The 20690-nt window shown below is 35.4% G+C and overlaps 4 protein-coding genes and 1 pseudogene across 7 annotated transcripts; 3 read left to right on the top strand and 2 right to left on the bottom strand.

The window, feature by feature from the left end:
- Positions 1-253: 253 nt before the first annotated feature.
- Positions 254-1459, bottom strand: LOC123896650 (phenylalanine ammonia-lyase-like). The gene is made up of 2 exons (XM_045947015.1): positions 1200-1459; positions 254-660 (listed from the first exon to the last, which is right to left on the bottom strand). The coding sequence occupies exons 1-2, from the start codon at positions 1457-1459 to the stop codon at positions 384-386; spliced, it is 537 nt and encodes a 178-aa protein (XP_045802971.1). The 3' UTR covers positions 254-383.
- Positions 1364-8748, top strand: LOC123898448 (cytoplasmic tRNA 2-thiolation protein 1-like). Of its 3 annotated transcripts, none has more exons than XM_045949403.1 (4): positions 1364-1994; positions 5931-6304; positions 6381-6492; positions 6621-8748. In XM_045949403.1, exons 1-4 carry the CDS (start codon positions 1593-1595, stop codon positions 6777-6779), a joined length of 1047 nt encoding a protein of 348 aa, XP_045805359.1. In that variant the 5' UTR covers positions 1364-1592; the 3' UTR covers positions 6780-8748. The 3 variants fall into 3 exon arrangements, with proteins under 3 accessions (XP_045805359.1, XP_045805358.1, XP_045805357.1); XM_045949402.1 differs by lacking the exons at positions 6381-6492; positions 6621-8748 and adding exons at positions 2453-2564; positions 2689-2855 and having other exon boundaries at positions 1364-2368; positions 4879-6356; XM_045949401.1 differs by lacking the exons at positions 5931-6304; positions 6381-6492; positions 6621-8748 and adding exons at positions 2453-2564; positions 2689-3345 and having other exon boundaries at positions 1381-2368.
- Positions 7252-9205, top strand: LOC123898445 (leucine-rich repeat receptor-like serine/threonine/tyrosine-protein kinase SOBIR1). Its single transcript, XM_045949391.1, has one exon. The coding sequence runs from the start codon at positions 7252-7254 to the stop codon at positions 9121-9123; it is 1872 nt and encodes a 623-aa protein (XP_045805347.1). The 3' UTR covers positions 9124-9205.
- Positions 9206-11280: 2075 nt separating this feature from the next.
- LOC123898446 lies at positions 11281-15275 on the top strand. 2 transcript variants are annotated; one of them, XM_045949392.1, is made up of 11 exons: positions 11281-11843; positions 12041-12101; positions 12388-12525; positions 12643-12844; positions 12925-13124; positions 13234-13476; positions 14235-14330; positions 14412-14489; positions 14607-14795; positions 14876-14956; positions 14999-15275. In XM_045949392.1, exons 1-11 carry the CDS (start codon positions 11713-11715, stop codon positions 15143-15145), a joined length of 1566 nt encoding a protein of 521 aa, XP_045805348.1. In that variant the 5' UTR covers positions 11281-11712; the 3' UTR covers positions 15146-15275. The 2 variants fall into 2 exon arrangements, with proteins under 2 accessions (XP_045805348.1, XP_045805349.1); XM_045949393.1 differs by lacking the exon at positions 14876-14956.
- A 277-nt stretch (positions 15276-15552) lies between these two features.
- LOC123898451 lies at positions 15553-20059 on the bottom strand (annotated as a pseudogene).
- Positions 20060-20690: the final 631 nt, after the last annotated feature.

Genomic DNA, 20690 nt, shown 5'->3' with positions numbered 1-20690 from the left:
TGGTAGTATTTAAATAATATTTTACTTATAAGTGTATTAATACTTGATTATTATGGCCTTTTAAAAAATTAAAAGATTGTTGCATTTAATAATATTTAAAGGTGTTTACTAACTATTTATTTACTACCAAACAACTTTAACTTTATCTTTTAAGTCAATATTTTCAACTTTAACTTTAAGTTAGCTTTTAAGTTCAAAAAAAGTCGGGCCAAACGTTACTGTTTGCAATTTTACCTTCTCAACTCATTAGTCTCCTCTGTTTGCCTTCAATATGTTAAAGTCTCAGCCTCTATCTGTCAAAACTAGCACAAAGGAAGCAGTAGAACTAACTAAGACAGAGAAGAACCAATCCAGTGCTAATTTTTAGGCATAAGGCTTTAGATTCAATAAATTAGGCATAAACCAATCCAGAATAATGTGCGTATACAATTAATAAGGCATATTAAGTCACCTGAGGCGGAAATTGATCCACGCAACGGTAAACATGGTGTAATGTTGTGGTTGACAAGTTTTGCAATGGCTTCTAGTATTTCATATCTGATTCCTGAGTAGCCTTGAAGAAGTGTGTTGATTCTTACTAGAATTGCAGCTCTTGTTGCATTGTGTGGTAATGTATGACATGGTTCTGTTCCATTTCCAAATATTCCAGCATTCAGAAACCTGTCACAAACAAAAATCACAATTTGCATGATTAGTATTAGATAGATGGATTTGGATCCTCTACTGTGATTACACCGCACAGCACGCGGCAGAATTGTTGGATTTGTGAGAGAAAACCAAATTGAATAATCGAAACACTGCATGAGTATTTTTTTTTATTCACACAATACTCACCTAATTATAGACTATAATTAGGTGAGTATTGTGCGAATAAAATAATAAAATTCATAAACCTAGTAAAAGAAATATTATTTTGATCGGTCCCAACTTGACTTCGTGCGATAACTTTAAATACAAACAAACACCTATGTTAGTCACCGAAAAAAAATGATATCCAATTTCGTCTTTCATAATAAAAATATTGACCAGACAATTGTTCGTAATTACGTGTTCAAATGAAAACCTAACCATCCAAAATAGTTCCTAACGAAAAAACGAGACTAAATTTTAGTTGTTTTTCTTTTTCTTCCTGAAAGACTAGAATGAATCTTTACTCTTTTTTAACTATGATGAGATTGAAAATAAAATAGAGTACCTACCTAATAAGCTCAGTTTTAAGGGCATGACCTTGAGTAGTTCTTCTATGAGAGGTTGAACCAAAGCCAGTAGTGACACCATAACAATCAGTACCCTTATGAACACTCTCCATCACCCATTCACTACTCTCCTTAACTCTAACCCTTGCCCCCTCATTCAGCTCTACCGCCGCCATCCTCCCGGCCACCGCAGCCACCTCCCCCACCCTCAATTTCTCCCCTCCCACCCTCACCACCTCAATTTCGCGGCCACCGCAACACATGTTATTGCTCATTAGTTCCTTCTATCTAATCTAGGGTTTGCAAGAGTTGATGCAAGCTTAATTAGGATTATATATATAAACCACTGATAGGGTTTAGGTTCCATTCAATTGCATCGCAGTAGAAGAGAAGAAAATGGAAGGGAAGAGAAGCGTGCGTATGTGCTGTTTATGCAATGAGAGAAGAGCATCTCTTAGCAGACCTAAAACTCTTGAACAGATTTGCAGAGAATGCTTCTATCTTGCCTTCGAAGACGAGATTCATCAAATCATCGTCTCCAACCGCCTCTTCATCCGTGGCGACCGCGTAACTATTGGCGCTTCCGGCGGTAAAGACTCCACCGTCCTCGCCTACGTTTTATCGAAACTCAACCGCATCCATGATTACGGCCTCCATCTCTTCCTCCTCTCCGTCGACGAGGGCATCACCGGCTACCGCGACGATTCTCTCGAAACAGTTCACAGAAACCAGATTCAGTATGGTTTGCCTCTGAAAGTTGTATCCTACAAGGATTTGTACGGATGGACCATGGACGAAATCGTGAAACTGATCGGTCTGAAGAATAACTGCACCTTCTGCGGCGTGTTCCGTAGACAGGCGCTTGATCGAGGCGCAGCATTCCTTAAAGCAGATAAACTTGTGACAGGACACAACGCTGACGATATAGCTGAGACAGTTCTGTTGAACATATTGAGAGGAGATATAGCTAGATTGAGTAGATGCAGTTCAATAATAACAGGTGAAGATGGACCAATCCCTAGATGCAAACCTTTTAAGTATACTTACGAAAAGGAGATTGTTATGTATGCTTATTTCAAAAAGCTTGATTACTTTTCCACTGAATGCATTTATTCTCCAAATGCATATCGTGGTTTTGCTCGCGAGTTCATCAAGGATTTGGAGAGAATCAGGTCTCCCTTTTCTTCTCTGTTCATTTTATTCGTTTGTTTGTTTGTTTGTTTGTTTGTTATTCATAATCATGTAATTGCTTACAGACCCAGGGCCATTCTCGACATCATCAAATCCGGTGAGAATTTTAGGATTTCTACCACTACTAAAATGCCAGAGCAGGGAACCTGTGAGCGTTGTGGTTATATTTCTAGTCAGGTATTTCTAGTCAGGCTTTCTTTGTCCTGAATATCTTGTATTGTCTTTTTCTCTGTTTATTTCACTCCTGGGTCATATGAACTACAACAGCTGTGATACAATGGATTAAACGTTTCATGTGCAGAAATGGTGTAAAGCTTGTGTTCTGCTTGATGGACTGAATCGAGGTTTGCCTAAACTGGGAATTGGACGGAGTCGGGTTGCTATTGGTTGCAAAGAAGAAAATGAAAGCCATGGAGGAAAGACCATCGAAAGCAAACAGTGTGGATCTTTAGACTTCTGATTTTCTATGTAAGCATCATATATATCAGTGGGTTCTATGTACTATTGATAATCAAAGGTAACTGCAGTTAATATCTATCGGTGAATTTCATGACAGTTAGTAGAGATGTAGATACATCTGATGACAAAAAGTATAAGACAAATAGACTTTGTAGCACAACTTTGCATCTCAAGACATTGATCAAAACGATAAGTCTAGAATAGTTGCATTATTTGCAGATTTTTTTCACATCTCTAGCTTAATTTTTGTGAGCATTACTTTGTCCTACAGTTATTTGTATCCTTGTACTCAGAATTTGTCGCTACATCTCAACAATGTACTTTAGAATTCAACCTCAAGCATTGGCTTGGATATCCTTGAGCATGCAACTTGAGTTTTGGTATTGCAATCTTGCTTATGTTCTTCTCTAGCAATGGCTTTCATTAAAGAATGTATGAATAATCCAACAATGTATTCTACTCCATATTAATGTCAATCAGTTTTACAAGCTTGGCTGCACTTTCAAACTTTTTACTTGATTGTGTTTATGAAGTTCTGTTTTGTTAGTGTTACCAGCGAGTTACCAAGACTTATTGATGGGATACCACAATAAGGATGAATGTTATGACTTGTTTATTACTCGTAGTAGTGGTTAATTGATTAGTTTAACAGCAATCAATATGAGGGTATCTAAATTAATAAACTGGAAAAAAGGGAGGGGGTGAAAGTAGTCCAGGTCATTTAAATATTGAACGATAGAATCATGGTTTGGGAAGTCTTTTAAATTATAGACAGCCTGGGTATTTTAGTCCATAGTTTAGTTTTGTCATGTAAACATTTATGGCAACTGGTATCTTATTACAAATGAATAGGGAAAGTTCCCTGGATTACAGTTTTATTGAAATCATGAAGCTGGTTAAGGGCGAGGTTAGGTGTTTTCAACTACACAGTATCATCTTGGTTTTACTAATCTCACGTCATGTTATGGGGTGGTTCATTTCTGTGGCAAGTATGGAAGGGTCATCTATTGGTTTATCTTATTATTAGAACATGCTAATATTTGACATTTCACTTTATAAAAATAGTTCTATGTATTACCAAATAAATTTTTGCATGGAAACTAGTCAAGTGGTATCCTTCCCCTCTAAATGTTCTCAAGCTTAATGTCGATGGACCTCATTATAGTGGTAGTAGAGGCATGCTTGTTTGTGGTGATTGCCTTTTAAGACTCTAATGGTCACTTCATTTGGGGTTTCACATGCAACTTTGGTATAGTCACTTCAATTTTGGCTTAGCTTTGGAGTTTAGTTCATGGTCTTCGTCTTGGATATGATATGTCCATTTGTAATGTTCTTATCAGAATCTTTGGTGATTATTAACAAAGTGAAACTGCTTATATTCTCCATCTTGGTTATCCCGAGTCTCTCATCTCCATCTTGCCTTGTTGCTGGAAGAATCTCTTGCTCTGATTGGTTTTGCTAACTGAGAGTGCTCAGTCAAACAAATTTTTCATGAGGCTAATTAGTGTGCTGACAAGTTGGTACATTTTGCTCATGGTGGTGGTTTTGGTTTTGGTGTTATGGAGTTGTTTCATCCTCGTCCTTGAGTTTCACCTTTTTATTTATGATGACTAGTCATTAGTCTTTCTTTAATCTTCTAGTGTTATATATAAAGTTAGAGCACAGGTATTTTGTCTGTTGCCACATTGTTCCAGTGCTTATCACAAAGTTAGCTTGGTGGCATTGGCAATAATCATTTTCGTTATAACAATAACTAATAGCTGACAATATTAAATAAGTTGATGATGCCTCTGAGAGGAAAGTAGGTTTCGGTAAAATGAATGTTGTTCAGCATGCTGACATGAAGAGCATGGCAGCTATATCTCCATATTCTTTAACTAATAGCATCATTGAAAGCCTTTTATTCTTCCAGCATTAATAATAACTATTTCAGCCCTTGGAATGAACTTCGTCTTGATTGATCAAACCTTTTCCCAATTTTTTTTTTTTACTTTTTGCTAATTTTCTTAGTCACTTTTTTGCTGATTTGCAGGAGATAATGACCCTGCAGATATCCAAAAATGAATGGTTCATGGAAGTTGATGATATTTGTTTGTAGCAAATATGTGAATTGCTGGAGTTTTGCTTTGATCTGCAATACAATTTATCTTTGGCACATTAGCAGCCCGCCATCAATTAGCTTTTCTATTTACTCATATTCAAAAGGTTGCAGAAGCAAATAATTTCTGACACATTCTTTTTTCAAGTGTCATGGTGGTAATGAAATAGTTGAGTCTACTCATTTATTTAAAATTGTAGCTTTATATTTTGGGAAATTCTGTTCTCTCTTGCATTGCTCAAAATCAACAAAAACTCTTACACGAGAAGTTGGATTCCGGTGACCTGCGTGTCCTTATATTTTAGAGCAAGGCTTGATGAGATAAAGAATAGAAAAGCATTACTTTTGCCATGATACTACAGAATCACACCAATTGTTTATTGTACCAAGGAGCCGGAGCCGGAGCAGGCATTCTTTAAAGGTTAATTGAATTTGTGTTCTGTTATTTTTCCTCCATCTTAAATCACACATTCATGTCCTCAAGCAACACAATGTTTTGTGAACAAATGTTTCCGCGATCATTTGTTCATAATTTATCTGTTGTTTATCCCTAGATAAGCTTACAACATTAATCTTCAAAAAGACATAACTAATATTAATGCAATTTTACAAAAAATAGCATCTGTTTTTAGAGACAGAGATACAGGCAAAGACTGAAAACATTTATAATCTTTTCTCCCTGTTTAAGGGGAGCATGAAGATTTCTTTTCCCATCAAAGTAGAGTATGGTGTTGGGGTCAGATTGCATTTTTCTTTTCTTTGTTTTATTTGTAATCGGGGTACCCTTGTGTATGATCGTAAAGACTAGTTTCTTGAGTTTTGTGAGACCTAAATGAACGATAAACTCTTCACAAGAGTTTTAATGTCGTTGAATGCCCAAATTTATATTCGAACCAGAAACATCCCATTGTGTTTGTATTAACAATACTTTTTAAGAGAAGTTAACACAAGATATTAACAAATTAATGTTTAAATTCTATACTAAAATCGTGAAACTGATCGGTCTGAAGAATAACTGCACCTTCTGCGGCGTGTTCCGTAGACAGGCGCTTGATCGAGGCGCAGCATTCCTTAAAGCAGATAAACTTGTGACAGGACACAACGCTGACGATATAGCTGAGACAGTTCTGTTGAACATATTGAGAGGAGATATAGCTAGATTGAGTAGATGCAGTTCAATAATAACAGGTGAAGATGGACCAATCCCTAGATGCAAACCTTTTAAGTATACTTACGAAAAGGAGATTGTTATGTATGCTTATTTCAAAAAGCTTGTTTACTTTTCCACTGAATGCATTTATTCTCCAAATGCATATCGTGGTTTTGCTCGCGAGTTCATCAAGGATTTGGAGAGAATCAGGTCTCCCTTTTCTTCTCTGTTCATTTTATTTGTTTGTTTGTTTGTTTGTTATTCATAATCATGTAATTGCTTACAGACCCAGGGCCATTCTCGACGTCATCAAATCCGGTGAGAATTTTAGGATTTCTACCACTACTAAAATGCCAGAGCAGGGAACCTGTGAACGCTGTGGTTATATTTCTAGTCAGGTATTTCTAGTTAGTCAGGCTTTCTTTGTCCTGAATATCTTGTATTGTCTTTTTCTCTGTTTATTTCACTCCTGGGTCATATGAACTACAACAGCTGTGATACAATGGATTAAACGTTTCATGTGCAGAAATGGTGTAAAGCTTGTGTTCTGCTTGATGAACTGAATCGAGGTTTGCCTAAACTGGGAATTGGACGGAGTCGGGTTGCTATTGGTTGCAAAGAAGAAAATGAAAGCCATGGAGGAAAGAGCATCGAAAGCAAACAGTGTGGATCTTTAGACTTCTGATTTTCTATGTAAGCATCATATAAATCAGTGGGTTCTATGTACTATTGATAATCAAAGGTAACTGCAGTTAATATCTATCGTTTTGATCAATGTCTTGAGATGCAAAGTTGTGCTACAAAGTCTATTTGTCTTATACTTTTTGTCATCAGATGTTTCTACATCTCTACTAACTGTCATGAAATTCACCGCGACAAAAGGACATGGTCAAAATTTAGGGTGCAACATTGACAAAGAAAAATGACCAATCACAAATTAAAATCCTCAACTTCTTAAATGGGGCAAGAAAATTCAAAGAAGACTGAGTCACCGAGTACAAAGTATGAGAGTTAGTCCACACGTTTTATGGCTATAAAAAAATAAAGAAAATAAGTGAAACAACCATCATAGAACAAGGATTTTAGAGAGAGAGAGAGGGATTCCATTCCCAGTTTGATTCCAATTTCCAAAACAGAACACCAAAATCTTAGCCTTAATGGCTAAGAATAATAACTTATCATTCTTCTTCTTATCATTCTTGTCTCTTCTTTTTTCTATTCATGCTAAACTCCAACTTCACCCTTCAGACACAAAAGCTCTCACAACTCTCCAAAACAACCTCGGACTCATCAACCTTAACACAACAAATCACCCTTGTAATGCCGAGGGTGTGTTCTGTGAGAGAAGACTCAATAACAATGAAAGCTATTCTCTCAGAGTCTCAAAACTTGTTTTCAATTCAAAACAACTCAGAGGAACACTTTCTTCAGCCATTGGAAAACTTACAGAGCTCAAAGAACTCTCTCTTTCACACAACAAACTCGTTGACCGAATCCCACCTTCCATAGTTGACTGTAGAAAGCTTGAAATTCTTAACCTTGCTAATAATCTTTTCTCTGGTGAAGTTCCTTCTGAATTACCTTCTCTCATTCGTCTTCGTTTGCTTGATATCTCTGGGAATAAACTCTCTGGAAACTTGAATTTCCTTCGTTATTTTCCCAATCTCGAAACTCTCTCTGTTGCAGACAACCACTTTACAGGGAGAGTTCCTGCTTCTGTTCGTTCTTTTCGCAATCTTAGACAGTTTAACTTCTCTGGTAACCGTTTTCTTGAAGGCGTGCCGGTCAATCAGAAGCTTCTTGAATATCAAGATACTGATAATACTATTCCCAAACGCTATATCCTTGCTGAGAAATTAAATGTAACTTCAACAAGGAGGAACTCTCCAGCAGGTGCTCCAGCTCCTGGTCCTGCAGCTGCTAAACACAAGCATAAGAAGAGCAGGAGGAAGCTAGCTGGATGGATTCTTGGGTTTATAGCCGGAGCGTTCGCCGGAATACTTTCCGGTTTTGTGTTTTCTTTGCTGTTTAAGTTGGCTTTGGCTTTGGTTAAAGGAAAAGGAAAGGGTTCTGGTCCTGCAATTTATAGTTCATTGATTAAGAAAGCTGACGATTTAGCTTTCTTGGAGAAAGAAGACGGTTTAGCTTCGTTGGAAATCATTGGAAGCGGTGGATGTGGTAAGGTTTACAAGGCAGAATTACCAGGAAGTAATGGTAAAATGATTGCTATCAAGAAGATTATTCAGCCACCTAAGGATGCAGCTGATCTAGCTGAAGAAGATAGTAAGATTTTGCATACTAAGATGAGACAAATTAAGTCAGAGATTGATACCGTTGGTCAGATTCGTCATCGAAACCTTTTGCCTTTGTTGGCTCATCTTTCTAGACCTGATTGTCATTACCTTGTGTACGAGTTCATGAAGAATGGTAGTTTGCAGGATATGTTGACCAAAGTTCAAAGAGGTGAAGCTGAGTTAGATTGGTTGTCAAGGCATAAGATTGCGCTTGGTATCGCAGCTGGTCTTGAATACCTTCACACGAGTCATAGTCCGCGTATAATTCATCGAGATCTCAAGCCTGCAAACATTCTTCTTGATGATGATATGGAAGCTAGGATTGCGGATTTTGGACTTGCAAAAGCAATGCCTGATGCAGAGACGCATATCAGTACTTCGAAGGTGGCTGGCACTGTGGGATATATCGCGCCTGAGTATCATCAGATATTCAAATTCAGTGACAAGTGTGACATATATAGCTTTGGTGTTATGCTTGGTGTTTTGGTGATGGGAAAACTTCCTTCTGATGAGTTTTTTCAGCACACGGACGAGATGGTTTTGGTCAAGTGGATGAGAAATACTATAATTTCAGAAAATCCGAAGGATGCAATTGATGCAAGGCTCCTTGGTAATGGTTTTGAGGAACAGATGCTTCTGGTTTTGAAGATTGCCTGCTTTTGCACCATGGATAATCCTAAGGAGAGGCCTGACAGTAAGAATGTTAGGATTATGTTGTACCAAATTAAGCACTAGTTAATTTGATGATGTGTGAAATAAAATGTATAAGAATGTGTGATTAAGTGTGTCTGTTTAGTATTATCAATGTATTAGTAAATGATAAGGTGTTGTTTCAAAGGTTAATGTTGTTTTCTTACACCATGCTGAATTTCAAGAAAGAAAAAAAAGTAAGATAGAAAGAAATTCAGCATTGTGATGATCTATGTCTAATTGAATCTGTAACTATGTGGTCTATGTTTCTATATTGATCAATAAAAAAATACTACCATATGTTGTAACCAAACTTTCATTCTGAGTATTTTTATGGATAAGCATTTTTTATCATTAATTTTGATTAAGAAAAGGAAAAAAAAAAGCCCTTGATATCATAACCAAGCTTTAAATTTGGACAAAAGAGTGAATAGGCACAACACTTGATATCTCTGCATGCTGTATCAACAGTTAAAATGATATACAATACAATCCTAAGTTTCACTAGTTATTTTCTTTTATATTTTGTTTTACACATTTTTTTTCACCACCAGTATCCGGCCCACTAGACCGCCTAATCTGGTTCGGGGGTCAGTTATGGCATCAAGTGGTTCCAGCCCTCTCCCGATCGCAGTTGCGGAAGATCAAACATTGGTCCTCCCCACCAAGTCCAGCACCAATCACCACTAGAACAACTAACGATTGGTTACACATTTGGTTTTTACTCGCTTCTTTTCTCACCTATCTCACTTTCTCTCTTTTTTCTCTTGCTTTTCTACCTTTTCTTCCTCTCCGTTCTCACTGTATAATTGGCACTACATTTACTCTTATAATGTAAAAATGCCAAAGCACCTAGAGGCAATGACCAAACTCAATTGCATTTATTGATTGATAATACAAGAATTAAGATGTTGTAATTAAACAACTTTTGGAGAAAGCATGTATGTTTTATGGTGCAATCTTATGTGTAACAGAAAGCATGTCGTACAAAATTACACGAAGGCTATGTGTGCAATGGATATAGTGGGACATCATGAAAAAGCTTTATCTCATATCTATTGGCAACACCCAGCTGGAAACTTTGTGAAGCTAAACACGGATGGGGCTTGTAAAGAAGGTAGAAGAGCGGGTTGTGGTGGAGTTATTAGAGGAAACCAAGGTGAATGGTTGGGTGGTTTTGCAAAAGGAGTTGGGCAATGTAGTGCTTTTGTTGCGGAGCTTTGGGGAGTCTTGGAAGGTTTGACGCTTGTAAAGCGGTTGGGGTTCTCAAATGTGGAGGTAAGCATTGACTCAAAGGCTGTTGTCCAAGTTCTTTTAACATCGAGAGCTAAGGGGGCGTTTGTTTCAAGGTTGTTAATTTTACTCACAGGAATCATATTCCCAGGAAATAATAATGGGAACTTTATTCCTAGGTATTTTAGAAAAAACATGTTTGGTTCATATTAACTACATTCCTAGGAATTATTGATAAAAGTGGGTAAAAGAGAAGTTATTGGAAGTTATTTAAAATGTATTCCCATTTTCATGGGAACTTTTCTTTCCCACCCATTTCCTTGGGAATAAAATCATGGGAATAAGAGAAGTTATTGAAAGTTATTTTATTCCAAGGAAACTTCATATCCAGGAATAATTTAATGTCAACCTTGTAACAAACATGGGTATATTTATTCCAACCCATATATTCCCAGGAATATTATTCCTAACCTTGAAACAAACACCCCCTAAAGGTGTGGATGGGTATGCTATATTTAAGAAGATTCGTCGACTTTTGACGATAGATTGGAATGTAAAAATTACACATGAGTATCGGGAAACTAACAAATGTGCGGATGCATTAGCAAATATTGGATGTAATTTGGATCATGAAATAATTTTTTACGAGGCTTGTCCAGTGGAGATTAGGGATATATTGTTAGCTGATCAACTAGGGATTACCACCCCTAGATTGATTGTTATTTAGTTTTTGTGTTTGTTGGGCTTTAGCCCTCTTTTCTATCAAAAAAAAAAAGAAAGCATGTCGTACACGTGTACCTAGCTTGTTTATTAACCATTGGATACATCACTATAATAATGAATTCTCAATAAAAATTCACTATAATAATTAATGGTTGATATTATTTACAGTGGCTTGGTTACTCAGGTTACAGAAAAAGTTGCTACATGTTCCCCAACTGCAGTATTCCAAATTTTCAGTTGTGAACCCAAAGAGGCTATGATACTTAACTAAGGAAGGAACTAACTCACATGCTTCTTACTTGTACTTGTATACACCTTCCAAGGTATATGTATGTATCAGCACGAGAACAAAAAACCCACTGCATTTCCAATTCCATGGTTTCTGTTTCCCAATCTATGTTTTGGAGTTTCCAATTGGTTCAGCAAGGAAACTCAGTTTAAGATTGTTCCAGAAGGAGCCAGTGTTCAAGCTCTGTGAAAAAGAGAGAATTTCTGAATAGCGCGAGAAAGTACTTAGCCACTGAAAGCAAGCAACAATGCAGTTGAATTTATTTTGATATAGTTTTATGCTAAATCAGAAAGAGTCAAAATAAATAGTATTAAATTTCATTTTTTAATCAATAAAATCAAATAGTAAAAATTCGCCATTTTAATTAATTAAATAATAATGAAAATGAAATGTGGGGGTGGAAAAAGAAATTTTCATTCTCTAATTCGTTCGCTGCTGCTACGCCTTTGTCAAAACGTGGTTCCTTCTTCCAACGAAAACAGAGTGAGAAGAAACCCTACCCAAAACGGCGCTGCAATTCGTAAGTTATTCATCAAGCAAGGATATCTATTAATCTTCATCACCTGGGTTTTTTCTTCTCGTTCTATATCGGGAAATATTTTTTCTTTTATGATTTTGATATCGTTATTGGGTTTTCTTTATGATTCTGTTGATTTGTTTTTATAGCACAACACAATGATGAATTGAGGCTGATTTCATTCATTTTCATCGATTTAGGGGAAGGACGATGGAAGCTCAATCAGAGAACAGAGCAGTTACTCGTGCCCGGGGGCGGGTGGTAAGTAAATTATTGTTCGAGATTATTTGTACTGTAGTAGTAGTATTTGCAATTAATATTATACTATACTCTGATTATACCATCTGGTGTTTTTGTAAGTATACTTTTAGGGTTTTGTTTGTTGATTGTTAGTTAGTGTTTGTTATAATAATAATTCCTGATTAGTCCTTTCCATTCTCTAAACTATCAAATTTTATTAAAAAGTTATTATGAATTGATTAGTTGTCTAATGATATAACCTTCGCTGCTATGCCTGCCTTTGTCAAAACGTGCTTCCTTCTTCCAGCGTAAACAGAGTGAGAAGAAGAAACCCCACCCAAAACGGCCCTACCTTGGGAGGGAAAAGAAGTTGGAAGTTCAACCGATCGCTCCATCAAAGAATGGAGAACTGACTATTGGAGATATTGCTCGTGCCCGGGGGCGGGTAAGTAAATTATTGTTCGAGATTATTTGTACTGTAGTAGTATTTCACAAGATGACCAAGAGTTTGACATGTTTGTGCTGAAATTTGATAGACTTGTTGCAAATAACTCTTTGTCAGGAAGTTTTTCCGCTTCATTTCCTTGTAGAATGTGCCACCGGATATGCTCTTTTTCTTGCCCATGGCATTAATGATATTGATATGATTAAGTATCAAGCAGAGGAGTACATTAACCGTTCCGACACCCCTTTTGAGCTCAAAGCTTATCTACCCTTTTCATCTCTTAGTGAAGCTCTCCTTCAAATGAATGCTATATCCAACTGTAAGCTAATTTCATTGTCAAAAAAATATCCCACACAAACAAAATCTATTTTCTTTCCTTATTTTTGTTTCCTTCTGTAGCAAGTGTGACTGAGATGCTAATAAAGTTCATCCAGAAGAATTTTGAACCACCATTCCATCGCCATGTACTTACAACTGCCGATCCATTTCTGGGAGTAAAAATAGTAAATAATGTGGGTCTGAGTGACCATACTTCTTTGCTGACCTTAAGTGTCATGCGTGGTTTGCGGGAGAAAATTGACAAACTCATCGGGTTGCAGGTATGTTGTTCCTACTTCATGCCATCACTTACAATCCATATATATATATATATATATATATATATATATATATGGTTCCTTACTAACCCAAACATTTGATTATTTGCAGCCTGGAGAGTTGGACAAGGCCCAACGCCAACTGGCGCACCTTTACAAAGACCAAAAGCGCACTATATTGGACACCAAAAGTCCCGTCCCGGTTTCGTCATCTTCTTTTCTACAAGAACAAGTCATGGTTGTGCCACATAGATTCGAAGGATTTTTCAACGCCAAGGGCAAAAAGAATATATTGTGCACAAGAAATCTAGTACCCGGGGAAGCTCTTTATGGTGAAAAATTAATACATGTTCAGGTGAGTCGATTTATATATGATTAGTATCTGCCTCTTAATTGGTTTATGTACTTCATGAATATCCATAGGTATTATTATCTTTATGTTGAAAACTCTCGTCACGTCACATGTTAAACCCTTCAAGACCAACGCATTAGTACTCAATTAGAGTTTTCAAAATGCTCCAATTTGGTCCTTTTTTTTAGTGCTATCACTGTTTCACACACAATAACGCATTAGTATCTGCCTCTTAATTGGTGAGTCGATTTATATATGATTAGTATCTGCCTCTTAATTGGGTTATGTACTTCATGAATATCCATGGATATTATCATCTTTATGTTGAAAACTCTCGTCACGTCACGTCACATGTTAAACCCTTCAAGACCAACGCATTAGTACTCAATTAGAGTTTTCGAAATGCTCCAATTTGGTCCTTTTTTTAGTGCTATCACTGTTTCACACACAATAACGCATTAGTATATGTCTCTTAATTGGTGAGTCGATTTATATATGATTAGTATCTGCCTCTTAATTGGGTTATGTACTTCATGAATATCCATGGATATTATTATCTTTATGTTGAAAACTCTCGTCACGTCACATGTTAAACCCTTCAAGACCAACACATTAGTACTCAATTAGAGTTTTCAAAATGCTCCAATTTGGTCCTTTTTTTAGTGCTATCATTGTTTCACACACAATAACGCATAGCTCTATGTTTCCATGTGCTGATCCAGTTTTACGTGTTTGGACTTATTTCAATCTTTGTATCTCAGAATGAAGACGGAACTGAAGTCGAGTACAGAGTATGCGATCCGCGTAGATCCAAGTTGGGTGCTGCAATCCTGGGTGGTGTCACCAATATATGGATTGTAAGTTATCGTATGTTGGAACTTAAAATAACATTTGAGTTGTGCGATTTAACTAAGTATGCTTTATTTTATTTGTTTTAGAAACCCGGCTCTCGTGTTATGTATGTGGGAAAAGTATGCGGAGTTACGGTTTCTGATTTGTCAGATATTGTTGGCTTGGTAAGTTATGTGGTCTATTGTCGGTCATAGATCTTTATCATTTAGACCTTGCCCTAGATGTGTGCTTTAGTTTATACTACAGGTTATAATTTGCTAGCATATCTATTTTGTTAGCAGGATGGTTTAGTTTATGTTGTGGGCAACTCTGATGATGTTACACATATGGAGGGCAAGAGGCCAAATGTTGTGACAATCATCGAGAACGATTATCATTATTGTCATTACCGCATGGTTCTCGGGATGGTAGATGCAGTCTTTGGGGAGATTGATCATCCCCTTGGTGAAATTTATCGTCTTCCTACTAAGGTTCTCTACTAACCCCATAATATGATTGTAAATTGCTAAGTAATGCTACATTTTCTCATTAAATTGTTATGTTGTATTAGGTTTATAGGGATGGGCGTTTTATAGTGAATAATGTTCATTTTTATCTTAAAACTGGTGGGCATTACATGATTTGCACAAAGGTTTGTTTTCAATCATTTATATTTGATTTGTGTGAACTACAGGCAGACAATATGAATTCAAAAGGTCATATTATTTTTTCCTCCGGCGATATAAACAGAGAATTCAAGCTACTACAGACAGTCCCTCTTGATTTAGTAGAGGGGGCATATTTCATTGACATTGGTGGTTACAGGATGCAGCCTGAATAGCTGTATTTTTACTGTTTGGTTGTCTCTTTTTATGATCAACCTTTTTGTATGTAGTCATTTTTTGGGTTTGTCATTCTTTGTAACAAAAAATCATGTATAGTATCAAGTTTCTTTTCATTCTTTTCTTCTATATCATGTGCTTGCTATTTGCTTCTTTTATATTTTTACATTCATTGAATAGATAGATCCAAATCCAAAAAATAACTGATATAGATAGACATGTGCGTCTGTCCTTGGGGAATAATAAATTCATGTAGACTGCTCTGACTCTTATATAGGTTATAGGTTCATCTGACTTGACTTGAATTATTGAAGACCAAATTTGACCATTATTTTTATTATTATTATAAATAACTTTATTTAAACTCAGCTCACTGTACTGTACTGCAAGCATCAGCCGAAAGTAGTTAAAGTGAAAATATGTTGCAGCTACTTCATTTAAGAATCAACATGAAAATCAGTGGTTAGTTAGATTAGATTAGTTCTTATAAGAATTCATAACTAATTAGAACATTACATGTATGTATTGTGTGAACTCATGTTAAAACAGTTTTATTTGTCTCTTCCTCCTTCCTTATCTTCCTTCTTTCTGTGGTCAAGTTGATGTTCTTCAGAAAATTGAAGTTATAGTTTGGTTTAGTCCTAAGCCAGTATCATCTAAGTCTAACACATTGATATGAGTCGGGGTAGCGCGTTGCCAAGACATAATGTTTGAGCTTCATTCCCAAATTGAAAATACCATAGCATGGAATATGCAGTAAGGCCACAGCAAAGTACCTAGAAATTAATCACAAGCCATATAAAAAAGGTCACCAAATGAACTTAACAGATAATATACAAAGCTGAATATCCTCCTATTCCTAACAAAAGCAGAAAAGTGCATATTATTTAGACCAATTTTTCTTATATAAAAGCTCTAGAACTAGAATGAAATGAGACAAGAAATATAGTGGCATAGGAACCAATTTTCAGAAGATAATGGGAAAGGAATAAAGTTCATACCATGGTGGAGCATATGAAGATGACAAATCAAGAAATGGATAAGGCCACCTTTTTTTCAAGACAAGAAAACTTGTATTAGACAATAATTTATAAATTATAATGTATTTTTTTTCTAAGTAATTGAGTCAAAACTAAAAACAAAGGAAATTATACCAGAGATTAATGCAAGCATGAACAATCCATTGGAAAATCACATATGTGACTGTCCATAAGCAAAAGTATCCCATTCGAAACCGAGGGAAAGGCTGAAGAAAACAAAAGGAAGAAGAGTAAGAATTTTCTGATATACAAAACAATGGAAGTGGAGAAATAAATGGAATTAAATGTAAGAACTCACCAGGGAATTTAAAGCTGTATCACCTATGAGGAAAATAGCATTGATTGAGTGCATAATGTTACCAACTGCAACAAAAGAATACTTCAGATAAGTGGTTTTATTTCCAAGTTTAAAAGTCTCTTAAATCAATGAGTTCATAAAAGATACTTACAAAATTTAGATTGTAATCTTTGATGGTTAGAAATGGAACAAATACAAACCAAAATACACAATCAGTTAACAATGCAGCACCTGCATTTATCTATTCACAAGTAAAGAAAAGAAAAACCAATTAGGCCTCTTTGGATAAACAACTTAATTAAGCGTTTATAGCATCATAAACAACTTATGGACGTGTCATAAACTATTTCCATAAGCTCTCCATAACAAACTCACAAATGTTATGCCAACGGATAAGCTCAAATAAATCAATCCAAACACTTAGATGCTCTTAACTTATCCGGAAAAAATAAAATCAATCAATCAATCAATCCAAACATGCCCTTATATTTGTGTTCAATGAAAAGATAAACCATCCTTAAATTTTAATCACTGAGGTATGAAAATTTTCAAGTGTACCTGAAATATGATTTGAAAAATATAACCCCAAGTGCTTGCATGTTGGCGAAGAACAACTTCCGAAACTCCGAAATTTTTGTCTTGGTTTGATGCATAAGAACTTTGTGGGAGTACATGAACATCATACATTCCTTGCTCTGCATCTCCATCCACATGATCAACCTTATCACAACTTGATTTCTTATGATGTTTGTAACATCCATTTATGGAGAGTATTGATCCTAGCTACAACACCAAACATATAAGAGATTATTAAGAGAGTAAACATAATTAAGTAATTATAAGATATTTTAGTCTTTATACTTACCCCAAAGTAAAATGTGATTGAAGCAAATGTCCACCTGATTTCAGTAACCATAGAGGGAAAAAGAATATCAAAATCAAATTAAATGCTAAAAAATAAGCTTTGTTTATGGTTGATTAATACAGCAAGTGTTGAAATAATAGTTGTCTGGCTATAAATGGTAATTGCTCAACTAATCGTTTAGTTGGTCCAATGGTGATTGGCGCTGGACTTGATAGAGAGGACCACGGTTTGATCCTCACAACTGCAATTGGGAAGGGGCTGACACCACTCGATGCCAGAACTGACCCCCGAACCAGATACATGGGTGGTGTAAACAAAAAAAAATGGTAATTACTCAAATTAGCATCATAAAACATGTAAGGCAATAGCTTTCTTAAAAGGGCTTATGATATTAATTGCATTTCTTAATTTATGTGTTAAAACTTAAAACCTTAATGGACTATCTAAGCAGAGACCCTATTCATAATGTTCTTGAAAAAGGAACCAAAATTAGAGACAAAATAAAAAAATAAAAAAAAAAAGGAATGAAAAACTTACTGAGTGTAATAATAGAAAATGCTTCCACCATCAACAACAGCATTGAAAGTAAGAAGAACCAAAAGCACAAAAAATGCAAAAACTCTAAAAGCGAAAAGCCAAGCAGGGTGAATTCCTTTTAAACAAGGCCTCCAAGTTTCATCCTCATACAAAATTGCTGAATTTTATTCTTCTTGGTTTTCCCTTTCACTTTCACTACCATTTCTTAATTGTTTTTCATACTTCCATATAAGCAATGATGAGAAAATGACTGAAAGCAGAACCCAAATTGAACAAAGCAAAACCCTCCAATTAAGCCAATAACTATGAGTATTTGTCTTAACAGTCATAATAGGTTGCCAAGAACCTTTAGGAGATCCTGTTAGAAAACTCATGATGAAAAAAAAATCACTTTTTTTTAAAAACTTTTTTGTTCTGTTTTTTCACAGTAAAAATGCAGAGAGATTGAAGTTGAAGAAATGAATGAAGAAAATGAAACAAGCCCAGAAAGAAAAGATAGAAACTTTAAAATGGGTCTAAATCTAATCAAATTCTATGGTTTAGGCACTTCATGCACAATAAAAGAGACACCTCAATGATAAAATACTAATGTCATGGCCTTTACATGAATATCACAACAACAAAGAAGTGACAAAATTTTGGACCAAATAAGAACATAAAAGTTGGAACTATTCTTGAAACTACATTAATAGTTTGGATTAAAACTACAAAGATACGAAACTTAGGATAAATGTTTGAATTTGAAACAGAAAGATACATACACCGACAGTTTCAATAGTAGATTAATTGTAGCTAAACTCTTAAGCAAGAAAAAAAAAGGTTGAAACTTGCAAGGAAAAGAAAGACAATGTGGGTTATGTTAAGAGAATAGAATAGGTAAGATGCTTTGCTTTTGTTTTTTGTAGAAATTTATTTATTTGAGACTGTTGAAGGTTACATATAAAGAAGAGAAAGAAAAAGATGGTGTGCTTTGAGAGCAAGCTTCTTCTTATCTTAGTTTTTGATTTTTCTTAGTATAGTATTATATATACTGTCAAATATTTGATTGCCACATAACCATGCACATTTTAAATTAATCCAAACATTAATCATAGCAGCCGTCAAAAAAATAATATTAATCATAGCACTTATAAATGCATTTGTAATTTTAATACATTTAAAAGTTACTGCATCACACATTCATAGCCCAAAATTACTTATTTTATTGCATATTAAGCTACTTACTAATGGACCTGAGATTTCACATTCATTGAGCTGTTGCCTACTTGAAAATGATAACATTCTATTGCAACAAAGCAATTGCAGTGGCACTCGCAATATAACAAGCAAACTAACAATTTTCTTACAGAAAACAACCGATGGAATTGAATTCTTACAGAAAACGCAGCAAAATCTTCTTGTTGATTTTTGTTTGTTTCATTAATTTTTAGAAAAATAACAGGTGGCATACTATGGGTCATTCGATTGATCAAAAGGACAGAATTTGTCCAAAGTTACATGACTTTCCCGGGTCAAAGTCATGTAATCCTTGGCCGTTTACCAAACAAACAATTTTGTCCCTTTGTTACTCGTCTCTCTCCCACGTGAAATTACTTCTACTCTGTTTACTGAAGTACTGTCTACTTTGTAGAGAGAACACTGAAAATTTCTCAAAATGTATTTCTCACTTATTACTCTATGCCTTCATCACTATTTTTATTTTTCAGTTTTTCTTTAAGTTCTTTAGGTTTAGTTTCAAACTTGTTTATCTAATAACTCTTAGTTCTTAGTTTTCCTTATTTTAGTTCTTTAGGATAAATATCTTATTTATCTAAAGTTTTTCTTAGTTCTTAGTTTTTCTTTAGGAAAAATTTCTTTCAGTTTTTCTTTAAGTTCTCTGTCGTGTTCTTCAGTTTTTCTTTAAGTTCTTTAGTAAAGTAACCAACTCATTTTTTATGGATAACAACAATGATGTTGCCCGTGTTCTTCTGCGTCGATTTGTTGAGGTTTTTGATAACGATAATGAAGATGCATTTGATACAGCCATAGCTGATCATCCTCAACAATACGGTGAAGTTCGCGCCAGAAGCTTACAACACGGACTTGTTCCCCCGATTGTAGAAGGGGAGCAATTTAGCTACAGAAATCAGGTACGGTTAGCTGGTTTACATAATCAGCAGAGAAGAAGGATTTGTTACAACCCTTTCTATGCAACTTGCATAGTTGCAAGATATCCCCGCCACAACCCTGACCACCCCAACCAACAAAATGGGAATTTAATAGTGGGCGGTGAGAGTGGTTTTATCCGCGAAGCCAATTGCCAAAATTTGAGAGTGATGGACGATCAGCAACTCACTATAGGTAATTTATATTTTGCGTATCACTACTATATTTACACGAATCGTTAATTACTATTTCGGTCCGATTCGCACTGTTTTGACCTGGGTGACCCGTTTTGACCCAGTCAAAATCGCACCATTTCATGGGAAATTAAAATTAAGATTACTTCCCAACTTGGTAACTTCTCATCTTTGCAATTATTATTCAGTGGTGGGAATTAATAAATAAAAAAAAATTGCTATATTTATGTTTAGGTCAAACTCTCTCATCTTATTATTAAATCAATGAAAATTAGTATTGTTTTATTTAGGATAATTATGTTAAGGTAACTTTTAAAGTTATTTCTATACTTTTTCATATTAATATGAACTGAAATCTATGTTTGTATGTACAGGCAACCGGCGTATGCGAAATTGTATGTTAGAACAGACTCCTCTACGAGTAGTCACCTATACCGATGCACATGGAGATGAAAACATTGTTGG

Source organism: Trifolium pratense, linkage group LG7 (genome assembly GCF_020283565.1).
Source record: "Trifolium pratense cultivar HEN17-A07 linkage group LG7, ARS_RC_1.1, whole genome shotgun sequence".
NCBI classification, from domain to species: Eukaryota; Viridiplantae; Streptophyta; class Magnoliopsida; order Fabales; family Fabaceae; genus Trifolium; species Trifolium pratense.
The sequence above is the reverse complement of the archived record's forward strand: the minus strand, read 5'-3'. Positions and strand labels throughout refer to the sequence as shown.

Coding starts and splice junctions, on each gene's coding strand:
- LOC123898445 (XM_045949391.1), top strand. CDS start 7,252: ATGGCTAAGAATAATAACTTATCATTCTTCTTCTTATCATTCTTGTCT.
- LOC123896650 (XM_045947015.1), bottom strand. CDS start 1,459: ATGTGTTGCGGTGGCCGCGAAATTGAGGTGGTGAGGGTGGGAGGGGAG. Junction 661..1,199: donor CTTAAAACTGAGCTTATTAG/GTAGGTACTCTA, acceptor TGTTTGTGACAG/GTTTCTGAATGCTGGAATAT.
- LOC123898448 (XM_045949403.1), top strand. CDS start 1,593: ATGGAAGGGAAGAGAAGCGTGCGTATGTGCTGTTTATGCAATGAGAGA. Junction 1,995..5,930: donor ACGGATGGACCATGGACGAA/ATCGTGAAACTG, acceptor TTCTATACTAAA/ATCGTGAAACTGATCGGTCT. Junction 6,305..6,380: donor AAGGATTTGGAGAGAATCAG/GTCTCCCTTTTC, acceptor AATTGCTTACAG/ACCCAGGGCCATTCTCGACG.
- LOC123898446 (XM_045949392.1), top strand. CDS start 11,713: ATGTGGGGGTGGAAAAAGAAATTTTCATTCTCTAATTCGTTCGCTGCT. Junction 14,490..14,606: donor TGTCAGATATTGTTGGCTTG/GTAAGTTATGTG, acceptor TTTTGTTAGCAG/GATGGTTTAGTTTATGTTGT. Junction 14,796..14,875: donor TTTATCGTCTTCCTACTAAG/GTTCTCTACTAA, acceptor ATGTTGTATTAG/GTTTATAGGGATGGGCGTTT.